At 35.2% G+C, this 26,313-nt stretch overlaps 1 protein-coding gene across 1 annotated transcript in view; it reads left to right on the forward strand.

Annotated features, from left to right (window-relative positions):
• Window positions 1-25,973, forward strand: part of LOC120637550 — a 30,372-nt gene extending 4,399 nt beyond the window's left edge. The window contains exons 2-20 of the mRNA XM_039909375.1: window positions 1,355-1,534; window positions 2,905-3,047; window positions 3,831-3,953; window positions 5,359-5,513; window positions 5,654-5,698; window positions 6,662-6,824; window positions 7,500-7,589; window positions 8,635-8,711; window positions 11,526-11,596; window positions 12,014-12,173; window positions 12,910-13,034; window positions 13,654-13,833; window positions 14,947-15,092; window positions 16,746-16,868; window positions 18,970-19,124; window positions 20,285-20,329; window positions 21,109-21,271; window positions 25,202-25,291; window positions 25,896-25,973. Of these exons, the coding sequence (XP_039765309.1) occupies window positions 1,355-1,534; window positions 2,905-3,047; window positions 3,831-3,953; window positions 5,359-5,513; window positions 5,654-5,698; window positions 6,662-6,824; window positions 7,500-7,589; window positions 8,635-8,711; window positions 11,526-11,596; window positions 12,014-12,173; window positions 12,910-13,034; window positions 13,654-13,833; window positions 14,947-15,092; window positions 16,746-16,868; window positions 18,970-19,124; window positions 20,285-20,329; window positions 21,109-21,271; window positions 25,202-25,291; window positions 25,896-25,973 (2,312 nt within the window). The remainder of the gene's footprint in view (window positions 1-1,354; window positions 1,535-2,904; window positions 3,048-3,830; window positions 3,954-5,358; window positions 5,514-5,653; window positions 5,699-6,661; window positions 6,825-7,499; window positions 7,590-8,634; window positions 8,712-11,525; window positions 11,597-12,013; window positions 12,174-12,909; window positions 13,035-13,653; window positions 13,834-14,946; window positions 15,093-16,745; window positions 16,869-18,969; window positions 19,125-20,284; window positions 20,330-21,108; window positions 21,272-25,201; window positions 25,292-25,895) is intronic.
• Window positions 25,974-26,313: the final 340 nt, after the last annotated feature.

Here is a 26,313-nt window from a genome sequence, read left to right on the forward strand (position 1 = left end):
GGTCTATTTCTCATTACCTGTTTTCTAACGTTAAAAATCCAAAGTTTTTTAAGTTTGTTCTATTAATTTGTTACAGGTTTAAATATTTTTCTGGCCATTGCGCTTACACTTTTTTATCCATTCTGAGCCAAGTGATCTTCGTAAATATATTATTATTAATAAAATATTTTAAGACCTCTGACAGTTCAGTGAATACAGATGGTACGTATTATTCATATCTAATATCTGCAATATAAAAAAGAATAAAACCATAGACCTGTAGGAAAGCCATGATTCAAATATATCGGTCACTATGCGTTCATATCTCTCTTTTCCAGCTAATTCATTTGTTAATGATAATTTTTAAAGTGAAAACTTTTAACGCGGTACGCATATTTTTAAATGAGATAAAATCTCTGGACCCGGGTTAAGGTTACGAGAGGCTATTTGAATTTTTAAATAGAGAATTTTATTTTACTATTTCCAATAAACGCAATATTAGCACAACGAGATACCAATTACATTTATTAATAAATACCGTATTAGTTGGAGTTTTATTACAACTAATACGGTATTAACGAGATATTTGAATAACTTTGAATCAAAATTGTTTATTTCCATTTAAGATTGTAATAATTTTAATGATAATACTGATGATACAAGAGTTGTGGAAATTACTCGACATTCATCGTCAAGATGATTCCTAAAAATAAGAAATATATTTTAAAGTTTTTAATAATTAATAGATACAATCATAAATAAAATGCAATTAATTGTCCAATAACTACCAAGTAGTAGTACCCATTTAAAAAATAACGTATTTTTCTACCTTTTAAGCCTTAAATGCATCAATATTTTAAATATCAGCACTGGAGTCTAAAAATAAACGTTTCCTACGGCATTAAGTCGAGCTAAAAGTTCGACACAGGGAGTGATCGGTAATCTTTATTGGCCGTTAAAGGTAAATGGATAGACCGTCCATCCATTTAAGACAAAACAGAACGACGTATGTATCTAGCAGGAAAATATTTAGAAGCCCTCTCTTTGCAAAGGGGCCTAAATAGTAAAGTTGAAAATTGTAAGCATTTTCATCATCATCATATCAACCTATTAACAGCCAGGGCACAGGTCTCCTTCCAAGATGAATAGGGCCCACCACGTTGGCCAAGTACGGATAAGTGGACTCCACACACATTTAGAAAATTATGGAGAACTCTCAGGCATACAGGTTTCCTCAAGCTGTTTTCCTTCAACGTTGCATGATATTTTAATAAAGGTGCGTGCTGGGATTCTCACTAGGTCCTGCCGAAAGTGAGGTAGAAGTCCTAACCATTGGACAATCACCACTTGTAAGCATTATATTAAATTGTTTTAGCTGCTCTAGTATTCTTCTTCTCTACTACCTTCATCACAGTTCTATTTCTTCGCGTAGCAACAAAGTGGCCAAAGCTGTGTCAGTATATTGCAAGAACGGAGGCGATAGATCCCCTTTATGACACTACTCTAGTGAGAAAATGCAATTTATCGTGCATTATGATTCTTCTTTTGGCGGCTTGTAAGTTAAAATAATATCTATATTTTAATACGCGAATTAAAAACTTTGTAGGTACTAGGATATTTCCCACACTTGTAGTTTATGTAGAGAAGGCTAACTTTTTTGTTAGTATTCATAAAACGAACATTAAATCATTAAAAAAACACTACACACACCATGTATTTGACACACACCGTAATCTTTTTCGTAATTTTTTGGATTTCAATTTTTGTCGTTTGAAAAAACTCACAACTGTAAACTTGGCGAAATCTATGGTAAAAAAGTATAGCCTTTGACAATAGAACTCTTAAAAAGTAAAACTTATAATCATTTATATTAACTATGTCCGAATTTCGACCAGCGAGCGACCACTAGGTAAACCTACTATTAGTAAATTTATCAAATTTTACAAAGCAATATTCAACTAGAAATCTTAATAGTCATTACTTAATTTCGATTCTATTCAATTACTAATCAACGGGTATTGAAAGGTACAATATTTCCGCATATTTCAAAAAAATCACTTCTGTACCTTTTTACGAAGCATGCTGATTCTAAGGTGCTAAACAGCGTTAGTAATTTGAGAGATTTAAAGAGCGGCTTGCATAGGACCTTTGTTGCATATGGCCCAAATACACTAATTCTCTTGTATTAAAAATACTCTATTGACATTGGAATCATTGCCCCAAACCATAATCCCGTACCGCATACTGAATGCAACGTACCCATGATAAGCCAGTAATGCTGTGTTATTATTATTATTTCTATTATTTAATGCTGACCTGGACAAGGAGTGGCTGTAATAAGCTCTTTTATCACTATAATGTTAAATATTTTTGCGATACTTCGGTATTTTCCAGTAGGTTGATAACTAATCAAGCTTTGTATCTTGTTCTGTGTGTTTGAATGTCCTCATTTGCTGTCATCATCATCATCATCAAATCAACCGATTGACGTCCATTGCTGGACATAGGTCTTTTATAGGGCGTTCCGAACTCCACGATTCTTGTATCCAGCGGCTCCCAGCGACTCGCTTGATGTCGACTGTCCACCTGGCTGGGGGTCGGCCAATGCTGCGTTTACCGGTGCGGGGTTTCCACTCCAACACCTTGAAACCCCAACGTCCATCGGTTCTCCTAGCTATGTGCCCCGCCTATTCCCACTTTAGCTTCGCGACTCGTTGAGCTATGTCGGTAACTTTAGTTCTAGAGATACTCCTAACATAGATCTTTCCATCGCTCGCTGAGTGACTCTGAGTCTTCTTATGAAGCCCATAGTTAGCGACCAAGATTCTGAGCCGGAACGGAACCGGAGCACTATCATTAACTGTACTATATTATATTGTATATGCACCTCTCCTTAACCTTTGTATATAATATATAATTTTTCAGTAGAACACGGTCTTCTGCAACTAGCCGGATTCGTTACGGCGGCTGATTGTGAACCAGAGAAAATTTATCAAACATTCATAAGCAACAGTTTCTCGTGGATTGAAGTTCTTCCCTATAACAAAGCCCTTGGAATTCTAATACAGGTAATTAAAAAAACAAATGGTATGTACTTATAATGTATGACTGTAGTGATAATTTGTTGTCAGACGTGTGTATGACGTGTGTATGAAACCCTTTTTTTTTCTTTTATTTGTTGCCGGGGGGCGGGGGAGGGGGGGGGGGAAACCTTCTCTGCGGGAGAATTTGGGTTACGTGGGATTTCTACCAACTAAATGCCCCTCGGTAGCCAGCCTCAGTACATATTGGGAGGCTCTGGGATCTAAAAAACTTGTAATGCGTATTGAAAAACAAAATGAGGAAATAACATAATCAAAATGTTGACATAAAAACCTATTAAAAATGTTCTGTAATAGTTTGTGCCCGTTTCAAACACTTTTAAGTTTCTTCACTTATTTTATTACATAATCCCGATAAGATTTAGATCCAGCTAAAATTAGAGCGCTTCGCATCTTCGTTTTTGATCCGCTAGGATCTGGAATGCCCTTTCAGCTTCCATTTTCCCCAGTGCCTATAATATGAGCACCTTCAAATCAAGAGTGAATAGGCATCTTTTAGGCAATCACGCTCAAACTTAGGCTGCATCATGGCTTACCATCAGCTGTGATTGCAGTAACGCGCTCGTCTATAAATATAAAAAAAGATCCGAATTAGGCGATAAACCCGCCCTTTGTATTCTACTTCCATCTTCGTATTATTTTCTTCCTTTATTTCCCTAACTTCATAGTTTATAGTTCTTCATAACTACATATAAATAGTTAAATTATAATAATCACGTGGTAGACAAAACAGGCTTGTTATTGTTTCAGTTCCTGAACACACAGTGCACTTTCAACTGGAACTTTGCAGATGTATTCGTTATTTGCATCAGTTTTTACCTAACTGCGAGGTTTGAACAAATAAATAAAAAAATTGCAGCGTCCAGAGGAAAGGTAAGAAAAATATAGAAAAATAGAATCCATTAATATTACGATTATCTAAGTTTTTATTTATACTAATAATAGTAAGGCGATAGTATGTTTGTTTGTATTAAGTTCCTTTACATCCTGTAAAAGCAATGCTCTTATGAGAGAGGAGTTCATATCTAGCAGTGCACACTTTTGGCTTATGGCGTTAGACCAACCATGCATGGTTACGGAGTGCGGTGAAAACGCAAAACGGATGACAACCTTTCTGGTGCAATGGTGAGCGCTGTGTATTCCCGGGTTGAATTCCGGGTTCGATTCCCGGACATAATACATGCAGCTTGGCAGAAGTAAGCAAAGTGGCAGAACTTCCCCGGATGATCTCTGCCAAAAGAGGCTCTTAATGTACCTGTATTAAACCGGAAATCATCCTTCCAACTGGAATAATAAATGAAGCTTGGCAGAAGTAGGTAGGGTGGCAGAACTTCCCCGGATGATCTCTGCCAAAAGAGGCTCTTAATGTACCTGTATTTAAACCGGAAATCACCCTTCCGACTGGAATAATAAATGCAGCTTGGCAGAAGTAAGCAGAGTGGCAGAACTTCCCCGGATGATCTCTGCCAAAAGAGGCTCTTAATGTACCTGTATTTAAACCGGAAATCATCCTTCCGACTGGAATAATAAATGCAGCTTGGCAGAAGTAAGCAGAGTGGCAGAAATTCCCCGGATGATCTCTGCCAAAAGAGGCTCTTAATGTACCTGTATTAAAACCGGAAATCACCCTTCTGACTGGCATAATATATGCAGCTTGGCAGAAGTAAGCAGAGTGGCAGAACTTCCCCGGATGATATCTGCCAAAAAATGCTCTAAACTGCATCACATTCTCCCACCTATAGTTCCATAGTTTTAAGTGGATTTACACAAAAAGTTTTTAGTGGATGTTATTTGGGGCATCCACATAACCTGGAGTGGTTATGTGGATGCCCCAAATAACATTGAAGCGGGATGCGTTTTCCATGTTTAAAATAAGGCCTTTGCCAAGTAGTGCTGACCTCCCTGGTCTCCCGTGGAGTAGCGGTGAATTGCGGTAATTTGGGAATTTATAATTTCTGAATTTTCTCTGGTCTGGACTGAATCGTGAATCCGGGCTTTGTTAAGGCGTGATGTTTCGTAGAAATCAAGCACAATTATGGGTATTAGTTTTAAATAACTGCCACACACCCTAAGTGGTTGGCCCGCTACCATCTTGAACTGCATCATTTACCACGTGAGATTGCAGTCAAGGGCTAACCTATAAAAAGAGAAAAAGAAAGAAGGACTATGAACGTCCGTTAACGTGATGGTTATAGGCTGATGGTGACATAGTTGATAATAATTCTTCATATTGCGTGTTCTGTAATTTTTTTTTCGTATATTATGACACTTGTTACAGTGTTTACCACCATCATTTTGGAGAATAGTACGCCAAGATTTCAACAGGGCTAGCAGTTTGGTAAAACGAGTAGATGAAGTCATTCGCAGCATTACATTCATTTCCTTTGCTAACAATCTGTTCTTTATTTGCTTCCAACTCTGGCATATGCTTGTGTAAGTAAGAAGTTTTTGAATATAATATTATTATTAGTAAAATAAAATCATTTATTTCCTATGATATTGTTTTATCACATAGAATATTCGAACTAGATATGTTGGATATTTATTTAAATTCGGCATAATTCTCTTTTCAGCGATGGAATAAAAACGACACCATCTTGCAGTGTTCCAGACCAAAGGTAGGTCTACATTCTAAAATTAACATATTATATTCCATGTATTTTATTAAGATTAACGTACCAAATAGAAATCCTTTCTTCATTCAATACGCTTGCAGGGCCAATTTAAGAATTGCACTTCAGATTTATTCCGTATAATATAAAAAAGTATTGCGGTAATCTCCGACCTACAAACTACCGCTATGCCAAATATCATGCCATTAACGCTATGACATTATCACATTTCTTTTTTCTCCAAAATAGAAGGTCAAACCGCGGGACTGTCATATGTATGATGCCATAAATACGATCGGCCCGCAGATGAAGATTTTTAATCTTTATCAAATTAAAATTCTTCATTAAGATTGAACCTGAAATGAGGTTCAAACAACATTTATACTATTGTTTAATCTAAGATGTTCTTCACATCGTAAATTTAACCTTAAAATAAAAATGTATCGTGCTATACGTATGCAATCTTCTTATTGAATGGCTAACTGTTAATTGACTGTGAGATAGTTTAACCAAAAAAAAACCGACTTCGTTTGATGTTGACTTCTTATCAGGCCAGGGTGTCTGCCAGTAAACCTGGTGCCCAGGGGAAACCTCCTAGCTGATTAAGTTAACGAATGTAATTGTGATAAATTTATTTATATTTATAAAGTGGCAGGCAGAAGAAGGTCGGAGAAGAATATCATGGCTCAAAAATCTACGACAATGGTTTGAAAAGAGCACCAAATCATTATTTAGAGCAGCGGTGTCCAAAGTACAGATAGCCCTAATGATTGCCAACCTTCGTAAGGAGACGGCACCCTAAGAAGAAAAAGGTCGCGTTTTAGTCCGGAACGTTCTACAGTATTTTTCGGTCATATTACACTCATGAAACTGAATAGGTCATTAGTTAACACAACTTATTAATAACAGGTTTCCACAGATACGTTCCAAGTTTTAATATCTCACTGACATTAAAAAATTTGATTGCAGATTATTCCACGGCTACGCACATGCTATCTATTATGCATATTCCTTAGTATTCCTGATTTTTAGGGCACTGACTGTCACCCTTATAGCGTCACGCGTTCACACGGCAAGTCGAAAACCTGCGTATATTTTATATGAAGTACCATCTGCAGCTTATTGTAACGAGGTAGACAACATTTTATAAATCGACATTATGTGCTTCAGCCGGTATTGGATACAAAATAAATGGGCATGAATTAGTGTGATTATGGTGTTTGTGTTAATTAAAAAGGTATTCGGTCCGGGGAATAATCATGTTTTCGAGTTCATTACTGTACTGTGACCATTGGAAAAAGGCAAATTTTACTAACGTCATTATGAAAATAAAGGTGGCTTGATGGCTGCCGCTTGACGTGCACTACACCAACCGAAAAATTAACATGGATGGGACATAACGCTTTTTCCTTACGTGACGGTTGATACCACGTAACTCTTGCCTTGCCACGTAACTTTGTTCCAAAAATCGATAATTTCTAAACTACATCGGAAGGAACCGAAATTTCTATGTGGTTTCCTTTTACGCCTTTGGTTGCCTGGAAAAAATCGCCATGTATCGATAAGGCCTCCAAATTGTGCTCTATGTTTATATCTCTGTAAATACTTTTTTTTCTTTGGTGTACAATAAAAGTGTATTCATTCATTCATTAGGAATGACATACAATGAGTGTCACATGGAGGTCACATAACGCTTTTTCCTTACGTGACGGTTGATACCACTTCACTCTAACCGCGAGGCACGTTAAGCTACTTTGTTCCAAAAATGGTAATATTACCATTTTTGTATAGTTACTCATATTTTCAGGTGCAAAGATTCATTGAGCAAATTCATGGGCAAACAGTAGCACTAACAGGGCTACAGTTTTTCAAAGTGAAGCGTGGAATCGTTTTAGGAGTAAGAACTTACTTTTTAATTCTATTTTTATTTTAATAATTATACCGTGTAATAAAAAGTTCATCTTGTTATCACATCTCTTTATAATGCTGTATAATCAGTAAGCAAGGATTTTTTAATTAATAAATTAGAAAATTGTTTGTTAAAAATTGTCTAAGCTTTTTTAATGTATTAGAGAAAAAGAGACGAGCATACGTCACCCATAATGGACTACAAAAGAAAAGTACTGAGGTTGAGTTAGTACGACGGCTAATTTCAATAAATAAATAAATATACAGATATAGCCATCTAGTCCCAAAGTAAGCGTAGCTTGTGTTATGGGTACTAAGATGACTGTTCAATATTTTTATGACTAATATGCATAAATACTTATAATATACAGATAAACACCCAGCCACTGAAAACATTCATCTTCACCACACAAACTTTTTCCAGTTGGACTCAGAAAGCAGGGTCTCTGCCCACTGCGCTAATCAACTGTCGTACCGTTTAAAACTTACTTAAGAAACATCTGTGGGTTTAATACTTCCCGTAACGGGATCCATACACTTGTAATAATATGTACGAGTAGATATATTTTTTTAGGCTTGATTTTAAGTATTCGTCGCATTTCAATGAAAGTTTCAAATTAGCATTTAACTACTATTGTATCTATAGTATTATTGTTTTGGAGTTCAGAAACTACATTTTTTTTACAAGTTACCCCTTGACTGCAATTTTATCTGGTGGTAAGTGATGATGCAGTCTAAGATGGTAGCGAGCTAACCTGTTAGGGAGTATGGTAGTCATACCCCTTATCGGTTTCCACGCGAAATCGCACCGGAACACTGAATCGCTTAGCGCGCGTCTTTGTCGGTAGGGTGCAACTAGCCACGGCCAAAGAATACCACTAAACTAGACCAGAGAAAATTCAGAAATTATAAATTCCCTAATTGCCCTGCCGGGAATCGAACCCGGGCCCTCCTACTTAATTTACAGCGTTCACCGTTGCGCCAGGAAGGTCGTCAAGGTTCCCTGCTCTAACCAAAAAAGTCATTATTTGCAGATTGCAGGAACGATAGTAACGTATGAACTGGTGCTGATGCAATTCACAGGAGTCACCCCGGCTGGGGAAACCTCTGCGTAGAGCTGATACAAAATAAAATATATAAGCGTTTATAATAATAGCGTTCTCTGTAATTGGTGATATTGCAAACTCCCCTTGACTAACTCCAAGGACGTGGGTTAAATTCTATGTTTATGCTTTCGTTATTTGTGAAAATGTTTTCAAACTATTGCTGATCAAAACGGTGTATCTATATCTAATTTATTTTTAAAAAACGACTAATTTCCATACTAAAAAGAGGCACAAAAAACATCTTGGTTTGTATACACACATTGTGTTTTAATCTTACTGTGAAAAAGTGGTAAACGGTATGCAAGACTTTATCCCGAGCCCGAAATAGTCTGAGATATTAGATGTTCACTAAAAAACAGGGCTTTAAATCGTTTGTCAAAAAGATACACACAAAAGGATCGTAACACATTCATATATTTTAAGTCTTATTAATAACTTGGTTTTATACTTTATTTTTGGTTTATATGTCACATTTGTGTTTGGTATGAAATAAAAGCGATTTTTACTATAATAAAATTCAATTATTTTATTAATAACTGCCCAAGCTCAAAAGGTATATAACAGAAAACATAAGCAATATTCGTCGGACATTCAAAACCATTAGCACTTGTCAAGGAGATTTACAAAGGTAAAGCGGCTAAGGTATTTTCTTGACAAAATGGCGATCTTACAAACCCTCTTTTTATATATTCCACTACAGGTTCGCCCTAGACTGCAATCACACCAGATATTAAGTAATGTGCATGTTTGTTTTTTGTTTGTTTGAAAAGTTTATTGCCCACACACACATTTATACAAAGTAAACTAATTTACAGAAGAAATTGAGAATGGAATATAGATACATGGTGCAATCTAAAAGATGCTAGCGGGGTAACCTGTTAGGAAATTGGAGTTGTATAAAACCGCTTAATAGCTTGACGATGACCTTGCCTTTGGCGATACGATGGTAACTAACCACAGCCGAAGCTTCCCACTTTGCATGACAACGTTGAGCTATGTGATTTAGTCTGTTTTACATAGTTCGCATATCTTATAATCAGTGCATCACAATGGCGGGATTTATAAAACGCTGACGCAGCCAAAAATTGTACAAGAATCAAAAAGTTTGAAGTAATCACGTAGTCTTCAAATTCTACTTATATATTATCAATCGGAGTAAGAAAAAAATGAATACTGTGACTAAAAAAACTAAGCCTACCCTTGGCATATAAATGTACAATATTATTATCAAAGAAAGGATTAGAAATAGTAATTTTATGTATTTTTTAATCTCCTTGTACTGTCTGTCACTAAAACAAAGTTTAAATATCATTAACACTCGTTCATATATCCCTAGTGATCTTTATTTATGAAAGAATTAAATACAGGGCGGTTTGAAACACCATTTATCAAAATGAGTACATCATGTTTAATAGGTTTTAGGAGTCCTTCATAAAGGGCTAAAACTATAATTACATTTTGAAACTTAAATTTTATTACTAAATGTTATGATAGTAGTAATGTGTTTAGAGTAATATCCCTTCCTTTAATAACCTTTCTTCTTCTTTGGCATGCCCTTAAATTTTAACATGTAAAAAACGTATCGTAGTTGTAAAATTTACTTTAGTTATATAGATAGAAAAAACAAAAAAAAATACGTAATCCGTTATCAACGTCATCATTGTTTCACTGCCGCGTGAGGCAATAGCGACTGTTTTTTTTTTTTTTATTAGTATAAATTATACAATGTTTTAGCACTAAATATGCATGCACAGTAAGGACACCGTCAAGTTGTTGGCAATTTGGCTTTGCTTTAAGATGGTCACTATAAGCATACGCATCGGTCCCCCTTTTATCTTCGAAATTGTTGAATAGTCCTGACATCTAGTAGAATTTTTTGACGGCCGATTGGCGCAGTGGGCAGCGACCCTGCTTCCTGAGTTTCGATTCCCACAACTGGAAAATGTCTGTGTGATGATGTTTTTCAGTGTCTGGGTGTTTATGTGTATATTATAAGTATTTATGTATACTATTCATAAAAATATTCATCAGTTATCTTAGTACCCATAACACAAGCTGCGCTTACTTTGGGACTAGATGGCGGTGTGTGTATTGTCGTAGTATATTTATTTATTTGTTATTTAGTACTCTGCTGGACTAAATGCCTCCATTGCAATCGATTTACAGCCAGACTTTCCCAATGTGTGGTGTTTACATTGCATCTAGACAAATGCCGCGTCTTAACATCTTTGTATCTCAAAACTGGCCGCCTCATTTGCGCTTCCCGTTTTCGTGCTCAGAGTAGAAGATACGCTTAGCTAGCCTATCGTTTGACATTCTTATGATATGACCACACCAGCGCAATTATCGCATATTAAATAAAACGTTATACCTTAGGATTAATTACTTATTACTTTATAATAAAATGAATTAGGAAAAAAAAGAAGAGGAGAAAAGACTGTATTCTCCTCTTCTTTTTTTTCCTAATTCAAAGGTTGCCTGGCAGAGATCGCTATTAAGCGATAAGGCCTTTTGTATTCTACTTCTTTCGATATGTTTCTGTTTTTATTATATTTTATATATGTTAATGGTGTGGTATACAAATAAAGAGTTAAATAAATAATAATAAAAAAACTTTCAGTATTACGTTAACATAAAATGTAGCTGAAATGTGTGTATAAATTTGGGCATTATAATTTCCAGAACATCTTATTCAGTCCTAAATTGAAGCCGATGTTTTACCTTACAATTTTAGTCAAAGCAATGGTGTGTCAAAAGATAGTCTATTGACGATTAGCTTTCATTACAGGGCTGATCAATTTTAAATGACCCTATTGCAGTGTCAACAACAGCGCTTTTGTAATTTGTAGTAATCGCTTCACAGAAACAACAAACATAGTAGATATGATAGGTAAACAACGACCCTGCATTTATTGATTTAATTCCGGACGGTAATCATGAATGTACGAAAACTTAACAAGTTTTAACAATTTGAGATTTTTCCTTAAAATGGACTTCCCTTTCATCCAAAAAGTCGAGAAACAGAAACAAATTACTTGTAAGTTGTATTGTTTTAAGGTTCTTTTTAAATCTTATTACCTTGAAGTTTAGTTTATTTATTTAAAATGCCAGGATTTATGGTATTTACTACTAAAACCTAAGACGCTTAAATAACTAAAAGGTTAAATTTTGCATAGACGTTTAAGATATTAAACGGCGTTATACTTAGAGTACCATTAGAGTACCATTAAATTAAAGGAACTTACATCTGAAGATATATTCTGTTACTTAAATTTTATCGTTATGAACTTCACTATTGTCCTTTTAGTTCCAATAAAGCCAAAAACAAATGGCTACATCAAACAAAGGCACGTCAAAGAACGTCGAACGACATTCCATGCCGCAATGAAGCTAACAGTCATTACGGGACAGATATTTTCCCTCAACCCCGTACTAGGAGTCTGGGAAACAGATACATCTAAACTAAGGTCAGTCTCATTTCCAAAGCAAATCAATTATTTAAATCATTTTATTGTAACATTAAATTACTCTTAATAAAAACTATAAAAATAAGGGTATAATTTACTTACTTAATTACCGTACAGTATACGGTTAATAATAAATTCAAATTGTTGTTTTCTTTCAATTCAAAACTTTCTGCACTTATTTCAATTTATTATATATATGCAATTTTATAAATTTTAAATGAACATAAAAAATTTTCGGAACCGACAGGATTCCAACCTGCGACTCTTTGGCAATCGCGGCCTGAGCGCTTCCTCCAATTAAGCTACGGCTCTCCTACCATCGGTGCCGAAATTAGTTTATGCCTTTCACATCAATGTTATAGCGACTGTAGCGACATCCAGTAGGAAACGTTGCAGTTTCGATCTACTTTTTCAAAGTTCCATATTACAATGAGACACGTTTGAAACAAGAGATGACACATTGCTTTAGTATAATTTTTATAATTTTTATTAGTTAGTTTATTTTTTACCTACACTTGGAGAAATTATCAATTTTATAAATTTAAAATGCATATAATTTTTTTTTTTTTTATATGCATTTTAAATTTTTATTTTCGTAGCTTAATTGGAGAAAGCGCTCAGGTCGCGACTGCCTGAGAGTCGCAGGTTCCAATCCTGTCGGTTCCGAAAAATTTTTATACATGCAATATTACACAAAGATTACGTTGTTAAGTCTGCGCTGACGATTTTATTACAGATTCACATATTTTTCCGGACGCTGTGTATACACTTTGTTGTCAATTTTGACCCAAGTGATCTTTCTCAATATATTATCGTTAGTTAGATATATGAAAACCTCCGAGGCTTCAGTAATAACAAACAGTAAGTTTATTCACAACGAAATTTTTACAACATTAAGTTTCATATCAACCGATGTATGTCCACTGGACATAGGTTTTGTAGGGCGTTCCGAACTCCATGTTTATGGGTCGCTTGTATCCAGCGGCTCCTCGCGACTCGTTTGATGTCGTCTGTCCACCTGGTTGGGGGTCGACCAGCGCTACATTTACCGGTGCGGGGTTGCCACTCAAACACCTTGGAACCCCAACGTCCATGGGTTCTCCGAGCTATGTGCCGCACCCATTGCCACTTCAGGTTCGCGACTCGTTGAGCTATGTCGGTTACTCTAGTTCTTCTACGGATCTACTCATTTCTGATTAGATCATGTAGAGATTTCTTAACATAGCTCTTTAAATCGCTCGCCGAGTTACTCTGAGCCTTCTTATGAGGCCCATTAAGTTTTATGTAATACTGATAAAATACACTACTGTTTTTGTATTGAATGTGTATCGGTGTACAAATCTTTGCAACTTTTATTATTGTTATAGTATTTAATGAAGTTGTTGAATTTAAATGTAACCCACTTTTTTTTTCTTAGATAAGGAAATTGATAAGCTTCGCTGAAGTTAGGAAATTGAAATAATATTTTGTATTGTTGCAGCCTCTATAGTGTTCTTCTTAACAAATACTATTATCACAGTTCTGTTTCTGCGCATAGCTTCAAAATGGCCGAAGCTTTGTCACTATATTGCAAGAACTGAGGCGGTTGATCCTCTCTACGATACCACTCTAGTGAGGAAATGCAATTTATCGTGCATATTGATTATGTTTTTAGCTGCATGTGAGTTCTGTTTACTTATTTGTTCTTACATAATAAAACCATTTTTAATCGTAAAATATGGCATGATGGCAGATAATAAAGATAGTAATGTTCATAACCATAGCAACTTTTTTGAAATATTACAAAAAACGAATAATTATTTATCTATTCTTGCACTCGGATCTTCAATCACCCGCATTTGAAACCTTCCTATCACTGAAATATTGTCAATCGCAAATGACCGTCCCGGAAACTAATTAACGTTTCATCTCACCCAGTTTATCACCATAACCTGTCACAAGTGACTGCAAATAATGGGTGGGCTTGTACAGCATCTCATATTAGTCGGTTGCGCGGAGTAACCAAAGTTAATCCAAGTCTTATTGATTAGATTTAAACATATTAAGTCACAATTTAACTGATAATTATATATTTTTTTTTATAACAAATTACCAGATGAAATCCTTGAGATGTCTCTCAATAAGTTCAAAGTTTATATAAAACGTAAGCCTATAGAAAAATCCTATTATAATATTAAGGATTACATGTACGATAAAAAAATTTGTGTATGAATTGCTATAACTTCATAGCTCTCATCATTAACTAGACAGTGAGATGGTGCTAACAAAAAACTAAAAACCTGGCTAAGTTTGCTGTAGGCTCTTCTTAGACCGGGGCGCGTTTGGAACCCTACTAGCTTTAGTCTTAAGTTAACAAATGCATTTATCACCATCACGAACATTAGTGTAACATGTTAAATGTATGAACGCTTCATAAGTGCCTGTCATAAGGTCTACATGGAAAAATAATTTTTGAATTTGAATTAAACCATTCCAGTTTAAAACAAAAACTATTAAAATCTGTTGACGAAGCTGTGATGTAAAATCGACCTAAATTTTGGAATTTAAAGTAGTCTATGTCCTACATCGTAGTGTCAACTCAAATTAAATCAAGTTTCATTTGATTTCATTCAGTAGTATTCGCATGTTGCTAGCCAACAGACAGACAAAACATAAAAAACAAGGGTTACGTGATATTTATAGTATCTATAATAAAGAGAATGCCCCAAAAGAGAAATTTCGACTTGAATGTGTGTTTATTATAAAAGATTTATCAAACAATATTACTTTTCAGTGGAATATACTTTATCGCACTTAGCCGGTTTCGTTTTGGCAGCAGACTGCGAACCAGATAATATATACCGAAAATTCATAACCAACAGTTATTCGTGGATTGATGTCATTATAGACTACAGCGAAGCTCTTGGAGTTCTAACACAGGTATTTACTTTCCGACTGCAGCAGAAGTAAGTTAAGGTTTTTAGAGAATTATTTCTTTAAAAAAACAAATTTAACAACCTATACCTTGTTTTCGTGAAACCTACCAAAGCTTTAATCAACGTCAAATATTTTGTTATTCACATCACATTGATGGCACTTTTGATGCGTACATTACATTTCAAATGTGACATAGCATTGAGTTGATGGCGGAAACTAAATTCGTCAACATAAAACTAAAGCTACGCCAAGCGCGCCCTGGTCTAAGAAGAAGTCCACAATAAACTTAGCCGGTTGTTATTTTTTTATTTAAAAAAATTCAGTTTAATGACAAACAAAGTTAATATTTTATATAAAAAACTGTAAAAATACTACTAAGTAGTATTTTTACAGTTTTGGAGCTGTTTGACAACCAGGAATGTTTTTGAATGTTGTTAAACCACTAACGCTATTAGAATAAGGATAAAAATATTATCTTTGTGTGTCATTAAACTGAATTTTTTTCAGGTTTCTTTAAAATTGAGGCATTATAATATCAACCTGAGAGATTCAATGCATATCAAAAAATTTTATTTTATGTTGTTTACCTATCGTAGTACTAGAAGCCACTGTGTATTTGCATATAGCCTTAAGTCTTAAGTCTTATCGTCTTAAGCATAGTTTGCCCGATACTTGATAAGCTGTTTTTAACTCCGTGTTACTTCTATGTAAAATAACAAGGATCTTAGACTAGATAGTAAAGCATTTCATAAACCATGTTAAGGGTTATACAATCACAATAAGCTAGTATTATTATATCACCTCATTACCGACCCACTACAGTGCACGGGTTTCCCCCCACAATGAGAAGGGGTTAAGGCCGTAGTCCACCGCACTGGCCCAGTGCGGATTGGTGGACTCCACATACCTCCCTATGAACTAACTCTCAGACATGCAGATTTCCTCACGATGTTTTCCTTCATCGTCGAAGCATGTGATATTTTTAATTATTCAAACTGCACATAACTTAGCGCGCGTGCTGGGATTCGAACTCGGCCCCCGTAAAGTGAAGTCGAGCTTCTACCCACTGCGCTATCACCACTTGACTATTTTAAATATCTGCTACGGGCTATACCTACAATCACTATCAGCTTGTAGTATTATTTGTTAATATCTCTCGAAGTTAAACCAACCAACTAAATAAATATACAAGGACAATACACACATCGCCATCTAGCCCCAAAGTAAGCGTAGCTTGTGTTAAGGGTACTCAGACGACTGATAAATATTTTAATGATTTTACTATACAGATAAATACTTAAAAATATTTGTGAAACTACCCTTTTCTACGAACATTTTATTTTAGCTGCACCAAGTTATGCTTTATAGATTACAGTTTATAGATTTATATGCACCTTCTATAGTGTACGCTCACAACATGTTTTAGTTTAAGTTTAATGTTTTCTCAACTAAGCGAATTTTTTGTAATTCTTTTGAGAAATAAAGACCTTAAACCACAAAATATTCATGTTCATTACACAAACAATTTTACCCGGTGTGGGAATCTAACCCACTGCCTTGGACTCAGAAGGCAGGGTAGCTGCCCATTGCACCAATCGCCCGTCTTCTTGCGTATCCAGATAATGTGCTGAATAAATTCGGTTTATTTTGTTTCAGTTTCTGAACTTACAATGCACTTTCAACTGGAATTTTACTGATGTGTTCGTAATTTGCATCAGTTTTTATCTTACTTCAAGGCTTGAACAAGTTAATAAAAAGATCGCGGCAACTAGAGGAAAGGTGAAATCATATCTATACTTATAATAAAACTGTAACTGGAAGATTTCTGTACATTTTATATATTTTGAAAACTTTAATCGGGGGTTACTTTATAATCGATACTGAGTCCAAAACTGATTTTTATTTAATTTTTGTCTGTCTGTCTGTGTCTGTCTGTGCGGGCATCACGTGAAAACTACTGAACGGATTTAAATAAAATTTAGTATAGTGGTAGCTGATACCCCGGGTCAACATATAGGATACTTTTTATCCCGATAAACAATAAGCTTCCTTCGGGAAATGGGATGAAAATTTTTATAAATTTTACTTCATATCTCCGTTAAATTTGCACCGATTTTGATAATTGACAGTGTGATGTATTGTCAAATTTTAATGAAGATCTGATGAATATTGTCGGAAATTTGTGAGAATAGATGTATGGATGGATGGATGTATATATGAATGGATAGATGGATGGATGTTTGTTACGCTTTAACGCCACGACGAATGAACCGATTTGGCTAAAATATGTTAGAGATACCTACGATATAGTCTGAAATAGCTCATATGCTTCTTTCTTTTTTCCCGGAAAAGAAAACAGCTTCTACAGGATAACATTTTTTTCCGCATTTGTCTGTCAAAATCAGCGCAACGGAGTTTTAGATTGACGTGGTTTTTTGAATAGGCATAATTGAAATATTTATAAAGCTTTTCAATTTTGTTTGGTTGAACGCGCTAATCGCAGTATATGCTTTTTAGATTTTTATTATTTTTTTTGGATTGGTAGTAACAATTATGGCTATACAACATCACGCTACGACCAATGGCTACTATCATTAATGAAAAATGCAAAAAATATCCTTTTCGAGAGATTCTGGTGCGTGCGATGCGTGAACGGTAAACGTTACGCCAAACGACGGAAGTATGAAGTAAATACATCAGAACTGTCGGAATTGTTGTTTCTTTAAAGTTCTATAAAACAGTCCGCGACAACATCGACAATTTTTTAAGTCGACTCATTCGCAGACTAAGACGCGCGTTTCTGCTAGTATAGGTACAATATAAATCTTCTTCATAATGTAATACGCTTATAAACCTACCCTCGACCTATTTAACTGTTTCATAATAATATATTTTGCAATGTACATTCAACCCGCAGGTAAATTTATAATTTATTCAATGATTATAATCCACACTCAACAGATCTTTTGATGCATGTTTCGCTCCGACATTGGAGAATCCCCAAGGCATTTTGACTTTACAACAAATCCGAGAAATTGCTTAGTCTAAGCACTTTCGCGGATTATAGCAAATTAAGTTTTGACGTTCATTGTACATCATATAATTCTGCAAAGTAACGAATGCTTCTGTACAATATTTAATTATAGTTAGCGTCACTAGTTTTCCAGATGTAAATATTTATTTGCTACCCTCTTTGGGATCGTACCATTTAGATTGTTAAGAACTAGCAGAATATACAGAAGGATCACTTCGCTAACCTTACACGGTACAAGGTACTAGGGACAACATGAATTTTTATCAATTTTTAAACATAGTCAATAAATTTTTAGTGCTATATAAAAATATGGACTAGTTTCGGTCCAGGCGGATTTCTTTTAAATGTACAAATATTATTCAGAGGAAACATTAATTGTATGTTTCTTTGTTAATTTGTAACTTTACAACTACCGAACCGATTTTTAATATTAATTTCACCATTAGGAAGCTCCATTAGAATCTATTCAGAAGAAAAAATATATATACGCGATCTTTTTAATCCACGTTCACAGGTTCGCAGGTGACAAAAGTTATATCCTCCGATTATATCCCCTATCAAGGGATATAATTAACGTTTCATCCTGCTAAAGCACTGGAACAATATGAGAAGTTCACCCCCGTTTGTTATTACGCATATTATTTGGATATTATTTCCACTTGTGCGCCGGTGCTCTGAGATTTGATAAAGATGCGGGAGAAGATATTTTTTTATCCTTTCCCCCGGGATCAGTGGCGATATTATTGCCTCCTGCCCATGCTGGTCTTTTGTAGATTTAAAAAAGTCCGAGATTAAAATACATAAAGCACCATAGAGCATTCGAAATAATATAGTGTCTTATTTCAGAATGTACCATCATCATTTTGGAGAACAATTCGCGAAGATTACAATAGGGCTACCAGTTTAGTCAGACGAGTGGACGAAGTAATCGGCGGCGTCATATTCATCTCCTTCGCAAACAATCTGTTCTTCATCTGTTTACAACTCTTGCATACGCTTTCGTAAGTAAAAAGTTCTGGAGAACTCCCTGGGGTATGGTGTGAGGTCCTGGCCTCGATTTCTAGCTCGGGTCATATTTATCATCATCATCATCATTAAAAATCATTTATTTCTTGTCTTACTTATTTCTCGATCATTTTTTTGACGACCTCCCTGGCTCATCGGTGAACGCTGTGAATTTAAGTGGGAGGTCCAAGGGCGATTTGGGAATGAATAATTTCTGAATTTTCTCTGGTCAGGTCTGGTGGGAGGCTTCGGCCGTGGCTAGTTACCACCCTACCGACAAAGTGCCGCAAAGTGTAAGAGACGAAATAAATGAGTTATATTTTTTATTATATCATAAGAAGGCAAAGGATCACTCAGCGGTCATACTCGGGTGAAATTGGGAATTCATTTTTACTTTTAGTGGCGTAGGTCAGATTCTGCTACCGTAATAAAAAATACAATGCCAAGATATTGAACGTTTGGGTAACATCAAACCGCACGCTCATTGTGTATGATCAATAAACTGATATATTTCCGGGTTATCAGAGAGGTTATATTAGCTTTTAAATAAAGCCGTTCCTAATTATATACTTAGCTATACAAAATGTATTTCTTAGTAGTGATTTGTTTTTTTCATTATAATTGACGCAAGTAAATTTGTCCCATCTGACTGAGATGAAAACCATCAACTATAAACAAACAATACTTCGCAAGGCTTCCAAGGAACAGATCCTGCAACGTGCCGTCTGTGTCCATCAACCTGAGGCCTAGGTTTTAAGCCTCATTTGCCTGTAATAACACTGGCAACCATGTCCTTAAGACTGGAACACAGCATTGCAACAATTCTACTTGGCGGCAGAAACAAGCATAGCGCGATTCGCTTTATATATATATTCGCTTCCCCGGGACGAGCTTCGTCATAAGGAGCTCTGAAAAAGTTTTTTTTTATATCTATTATAATACATTCTTATTAATAATGTTACCAAAGAGCTAATAAAGGCTTTAAGGTTAAATAACTTAACTTGTTTAAATGTATTTTAACAAGTTAAGTTAACGTGCTTACAAACCATAGACTACTAGTAACTAGTTACTACAAAAGTTTTAGTCTATGGTTAGTGAGCACGTTACCTAGCGGCGTTGTAGCTCTTAAAAAAAAAAAAACTTTTTTTCTTTACAGGAACGGGATCAAAGCGACGCCACCTTGCAGGGAACCTGACAAAAGGTAGACAGTTTTGAATATTAATATTAAGTTTCCTTCAATTATTTCAGTTGTCCTACCTCTCTAATAATGTGTCAAGAGTCTTATTGTCCATAAAAATATATCATGATGTGAACTGTGCACTTTTGAAAGTCGTTTAAAGAATGTCAAAGTATTCGCAAATGCTGTCGTATCTTAAATGACCTTGGATTAATAAAAGCATAGAGTTCAAATCCCACCAATTCTAAAATTTAGATTTCCATTTATTACCAATACTTGATATTTTTATCAGATTTTCGTAATAAATATATATTAGAAAAAAATTTATGACTTAAAACATAATTTAGTACAAGTTACCCAAAAAGAAAAAAATGTCTTAACCATTTTTTTAGTCGTTGCCACGTACTAACTGCAAGAGAGTTTCGTTAACCATAATTTGATTTACGTAATTGTTATTTAATTAATAAAAAGTTTAAAAAAAAAATGTTCATGACATTGTGCCGATGGATATCTCGAAAGATGCAAAGTGATAACGACTAAGTCCAGGTGACTTAGTCGTTATCACTTTGCATCTTCTCTTTGCATCTTTGCATCTTTGCATCTTAGTCGTTATCACTTGTGATAATCATCGTTTAACTCGAAAACCTTGAACTGCAGCGTGATTTGTCGATGCACTGACTGTTCCGAGCAGTGGGAAGTTTATAGACTGATGAGACAAAACTAAAGAAAAACATTATAAACTTAAGAACAAGATACGAACTAAAAGTTTGGAATTAATATACGTCCAATTTTTTAATTCACAGATTGTTCTACGGGTATGAACACGCTTTGTATTACACGTATTCCTTAGTATTCCTGCTCCTAAGGTCAACAATCTTCTCTCTGATAGCGTCGCGAGTTCACACGGCTAGTAGGGAGCCAGCGTACACTCTATATGAAGTACCATCTACAGTTTATTGCATTGAGGTGGGTAATATCTTATCTATCTACATATATAAAAGAGAAAATGTGTGCTTATGTTCCGTATAGGCTCCGAAACGGCTGGACCGATTTCAATGAAACTTTCAGGGAATCTCCGAATTGACCTGGCGAGTAATCCTGTAAAGTTTGGTGATCGGAGCACTCCTATTTTTAAACTGTCAAACTGTCAAATACAGCTTTTATTTACTATGATGATATTCTATTGTTGGGTGTACAAGGGTGTAGATAATGATCTTCGAGAAAATAATGGGTGTAGATAATGATCTTAATCGAGAAGAGAATAGAAGAGAATGAATATGGAGAGAAATAAATGATTTAATATATTGTGAGACAAATTAAAAATTTAATGATGTAAGTTTATTGTTTAAATAAAATAAAGCAAAATCTAGCCCGGCGAAGCGGGCTGGGTACGCTAGTATTGAATAAATTATAGTAAAACCCTCATGAGGACTGTGTTAATAGCCCAGTGTCTAGAACTACGGCCGCCCCTTCGGAGGTTTCGAGCTCGATCCCGGATCTCTTTTTCGGAGTTATGTGCGTTTTAAGTATTTAAATATCACGGTGAAGTCAAAAATCGTAAGAAAACCTGCATGCCTGAGAGTTCTCCATAATGTTCTCCAAAGCGAGTGAGGTTTACTAATCTAAACTTAGCCAGAGTATTGGACTACGTACGTCCTAACTTTTAGAGGGCGCGTGAAAAACATTACTATTCTTATATTATGCTACGTTTATTTTTGAGGCGCTACAAATGTAATATGGTTGCATGAATCTGTCATATCTTTATTATATTTAGGGGCAAATTATTAACTTACTCTAGGGCTTATCTCTGAAACTGAAACGCTAATAGTTTTTGGGTAAACAAACCACTGCCATAGTTTTTACAAAAAATAAATCAGATACAGCGCTAGTACCACATGCAATCATTAAGATCAAGTGACTTTTGACACTTATTTAATCTATTATAAATGTTCGCGTTGCGTAGTGTAGGTACTATGCGTGTGTCGGTTTTTAATCTTCAATAGAGTAAAGTCAAAGTCAAAAATATCTTTATTCAAGTAGGCCCATAGGTGGCACTTTTGATGCGTACATTACATGAGTATTAAACGGTAGTGAGAGGATGGCGATAACCATATTGGTAAACTTAAAACAAAGCTACGAGGGTTCCAAACGCGTCCTGGTCTAAGAAGAAGCCCACAACAAACTTAGCCGGGTGTTTTTTTTTGTTATCACCATCTCACAATGTCATTTTAAATTATTAGAAGATCAACCTGGTGAGAGCAATCATTCAAACCCAAGCTTTTTTATCGATTACGTAGTCCTTTATTATAAGATAGTAATAAGTATTTACTTAAAATGTTTTGGATTAGTTTGTATGGAAAAATAAATATGCATCTTTTGATTTAATATTTTTGCAAAATATACATAAGCACAGTATTTCGTGATTCGGCTACAAATAATGTATTATTTTTCGTACATGTGTTTCTGTGTTTATTCACGTTTCTCATCCTAAAAGGCATAGCCGATTTGTATAAAACTTTCTCTTTATATTTCAATGGATTCCTGCTTGGTTTGGAAACATAATTAAGCCGCGACCAATGGATAGCGCTGCTTTAATTTGGTACAAAATATCTTATTGAATAATGAAAATATAAATATAATACACTACGACAATACATTGCCACCTAGCCCCAAAATAATTGTAGCTTGTGTAATGGGCACTAAGATAGCTGTTGAATGTTTTTAGGGATATAATACACATAACTACATTTAATATACAGATAAACACCCAGACACTGAAAAACAATCACGTTCATTACACAAACATTTTCCAGTTGTGGGAATCGAACCCACGGCCTAGGACTCGGCAAGCAGGGTCGCTGCGCCAGTTGGCCATCAATATGGCACAGGACGACGTCTGCCGGGTTCACTACTTCGTTACAATACCCAATATGTAACATCATTGTTATAAATATTACTTATTGTATTTCAACATCGCGTTTTCAATTTATCTTTGGAAGAGGGTCAGTCCCTAGAGTGCGATATTTCTCAATTCAATGCATAACATCTATTGTATTCGATTTTGTTTGTTATATATATATATATATATATATATATATGTTTGAAATAGTATTAGAAACTGTTATGAGTTTAATTATATTTCTTTATAATCTATAAAGGTAAAGTTTATGCTGACGTATTAACTAACTGATATATAAAACCAGTTTTAACGTAGCCGCCTGTAATGGATATTTCAAACGGAATAATGTTCAATTAATTAATTGAAACTAATTATTATTCAACCTGCCTTTTTTCATTTCATTTAAACTATTAAAATATCAGTAGCTTTAACGTTGAAGAAAAACAGTGGGAGGAAACTTGTATACCTCAGAGTCCCCCATAATCTTCTTAAAGGCGTAAGAAGTCCACCAATCCGCACTTGGCCAGCGTAGTGGACTACGGGCCTTTTCCGAGACCCGTACTCGGTAATGGGTTTATATGATTTTGATATTCAATTTTAGCCTAGCGTGCTCTCCTAGCGACATTCGCATCGCGCGAATAAATGCACTGATAGCACCCGGTCTCTGCTACCCGTGCCATGCTTGGTTTATTGGTTGACTGCCGATTGGCGCATTGTGCAGTTAGCCTGCTTTCTTAGTCCAAGGCTGTGGGTTCGATTCCCACAACTAGAAACATTTTTGTGTGATGAACATGTTTTAGTGTCAGGGTCTTTATTTTTATATTATAAGTATTTATGTATATAATTCGTAAAAATATTCATCAGTCATCTTTACTATTCACACAAGTTACGCTTATTTGGGGCTAGGTGGCGATGTGTGCATTTTTGTAGTATATTTATTTATTTCCATGCAGAGGCATTCACCGATAGCTTCCATACAGAGTAGCGATGTTATCTATAGATTAAAAGCGTTGAACTGCCATAAATCTTCTTCATAATGTGGTATTACTGAGTCTCCGCTGTCCGTCCGTCTGTCTATTCGCTAGTCTCAAGTCTGCGGATTGCATCTCATGAACCGCAATAGCTAGGGTTGAAATTTTCACAGAGTTGTGTAATTCCATTACTGTTACTGTTAACAAAAAATAATCAAAATGGCTGCCTTTTAAAAAAACATCTTTTATGCTGGTCTCAGTTGCTGCGTTCAGATCTATTAACAATATGGATAAAGAGAAAATTAAAAAAAGAAAACAAGACGGCAATCGGATGTAAATAAATACTTTAAAAAAAATTACATACATAGTCAGTTATACCTTGTACGGTGGTACGGAAATTTGGGAAAGACAAAATTCGTTAAAGTTATATATACTTGCAGTGCATTAGCACTACACAAAATAAGCGATTCATTTAAAATAAATCGTATATAATTTTACAATAAATTACCGGTTGATATCTTGGGGATGTCTCTAAAAAAGTTCAAAGTTTGTAATAAGCGAAAGAAGAGTCCTATTATAGTATAAAGTTTATCCTTTATCCTTTTTACTGGTTTTCCATTATCCTTTCCATCCTTTATCATCCTTTATCATCATTATCCTTTATCATTCATCCATTTATCCTTTATCCTTTATACTGAGCATAAGCTTAGGTGTAAACAATTGCTCTAACCAGGTTGCTTCCTAAATATTTTAAAATGACAATGTGACATGGTGATAACAAAAAGAACAACCGGCTAAGTTTTTTGTGGGCTTCTTAGACCAGGGCGCGTTTGGAACCCTCGTAGCTTTATATTTAAGTTTACGAATGTAGTTATCGCCATCACTACTCACTGCTATGTACGCATTTTGTATATAATTAACGCAACAAAAGTGCCTATTTGAATGAAGAAATATTTGACTTTAACTTTGACTTTGACTTTATAAAAATAATATAAGGTTCTGAAGCACTTCATATTTGGTTTTCAGGTTCAAAGATTTATAGAACAGATTCACGGCGAAACAGTAGCGCTGACGGGTCTTCAATTCTTCAAAGTGAAGCGTGGAATCGTTTTAGCAGTAAGTTAATAATAATTTAATTTTAACACAACTGCCAAAAAAGGATTGCTGTTTTCAGAGGCAATACTTAAAGTGGTATTATTTTAATGACAGCCCCATTGTGCAATTATCTAGGCATGTTAGATTATTTGCTTTATCATAACTCCTAAAGGCAGTATTAGGTTTAGGAGGCTTCTTTAAAATTTTAACATCATTCCAAGAAAAAAAAAAACAATATGGCGGCCGTATAACGCCATTTTTAAATGTGAATATTCGTTCAGTGTTCAGTTAAACCTTCTTCGCCCCTAATTTTTTATCTTAAGGCTAGTTTTCCACTGCAGATGTGCTTTTTAGCAAAGCCGTGAGCGAGGTCATAGCTAGGCTACAAAACTTTGTGCCCGTTTCCACTAATGCTTTGTGGTGATATGAGCCTTTAGAATATCCATGTAAAAATAAAGAATGGTCTTTGATGTCGCATTATGTAAAGACAAAAGAAAATATTCGTCCAAAAACTGATTTAATAAATTTGTTTGTTTGTTTGAAGTCTTTATTGCCGACACACATTATTCAAATTTTGCTATTTTAACCCAAAATAAATTTCATGGTTTTATCGTTTTCTTTTCAGATTGCAGGCACAATAGTGACATACGAACTTGTTCTTATGCAATTCACTGGAGTTACCCCGACAGCTACACCTGTATAGTCATCATATCAACCCATTACCAGTCCACTACAGGGCACGGGTTTCCTCCTACAATGATGAATGAGGTTAAGGTCCACCACGCTAGCCCAGTGCGGATTGGTGGACTTCACATACCTTTAAGCAAGGTTTAAGCAAGTGAGATTTTAATTGCTTAAAATGCACATAACTTAGAGATGTTGAGATTCGAATTCCCCGACCCCCCCGAAAGTGAAGTCGAAGCCCTACCCTCGGGGATATTACCGCTCACCTGTATAGTTATTACTCAAAATAAAATATTAGCTATATACTCAGTCATTAATGAAATAATATAATTACCTCTACATTTTGGATTGTTTTATTT

The sequence above is a fragment of the Pararge aegeria genome, chromosome 4 (assembly GCF_905163445.1).
Source record: "Pararge aegeria chromosome 4, ilParAegt1.1, whole genome shotgun sequence".
Taxonomy (NCBI): Eukaryota; Metazoa; Arthropoda; class Insecta; order Lepidoptera; family Nymphalidae; genus Pararge; species Pararge aegeria.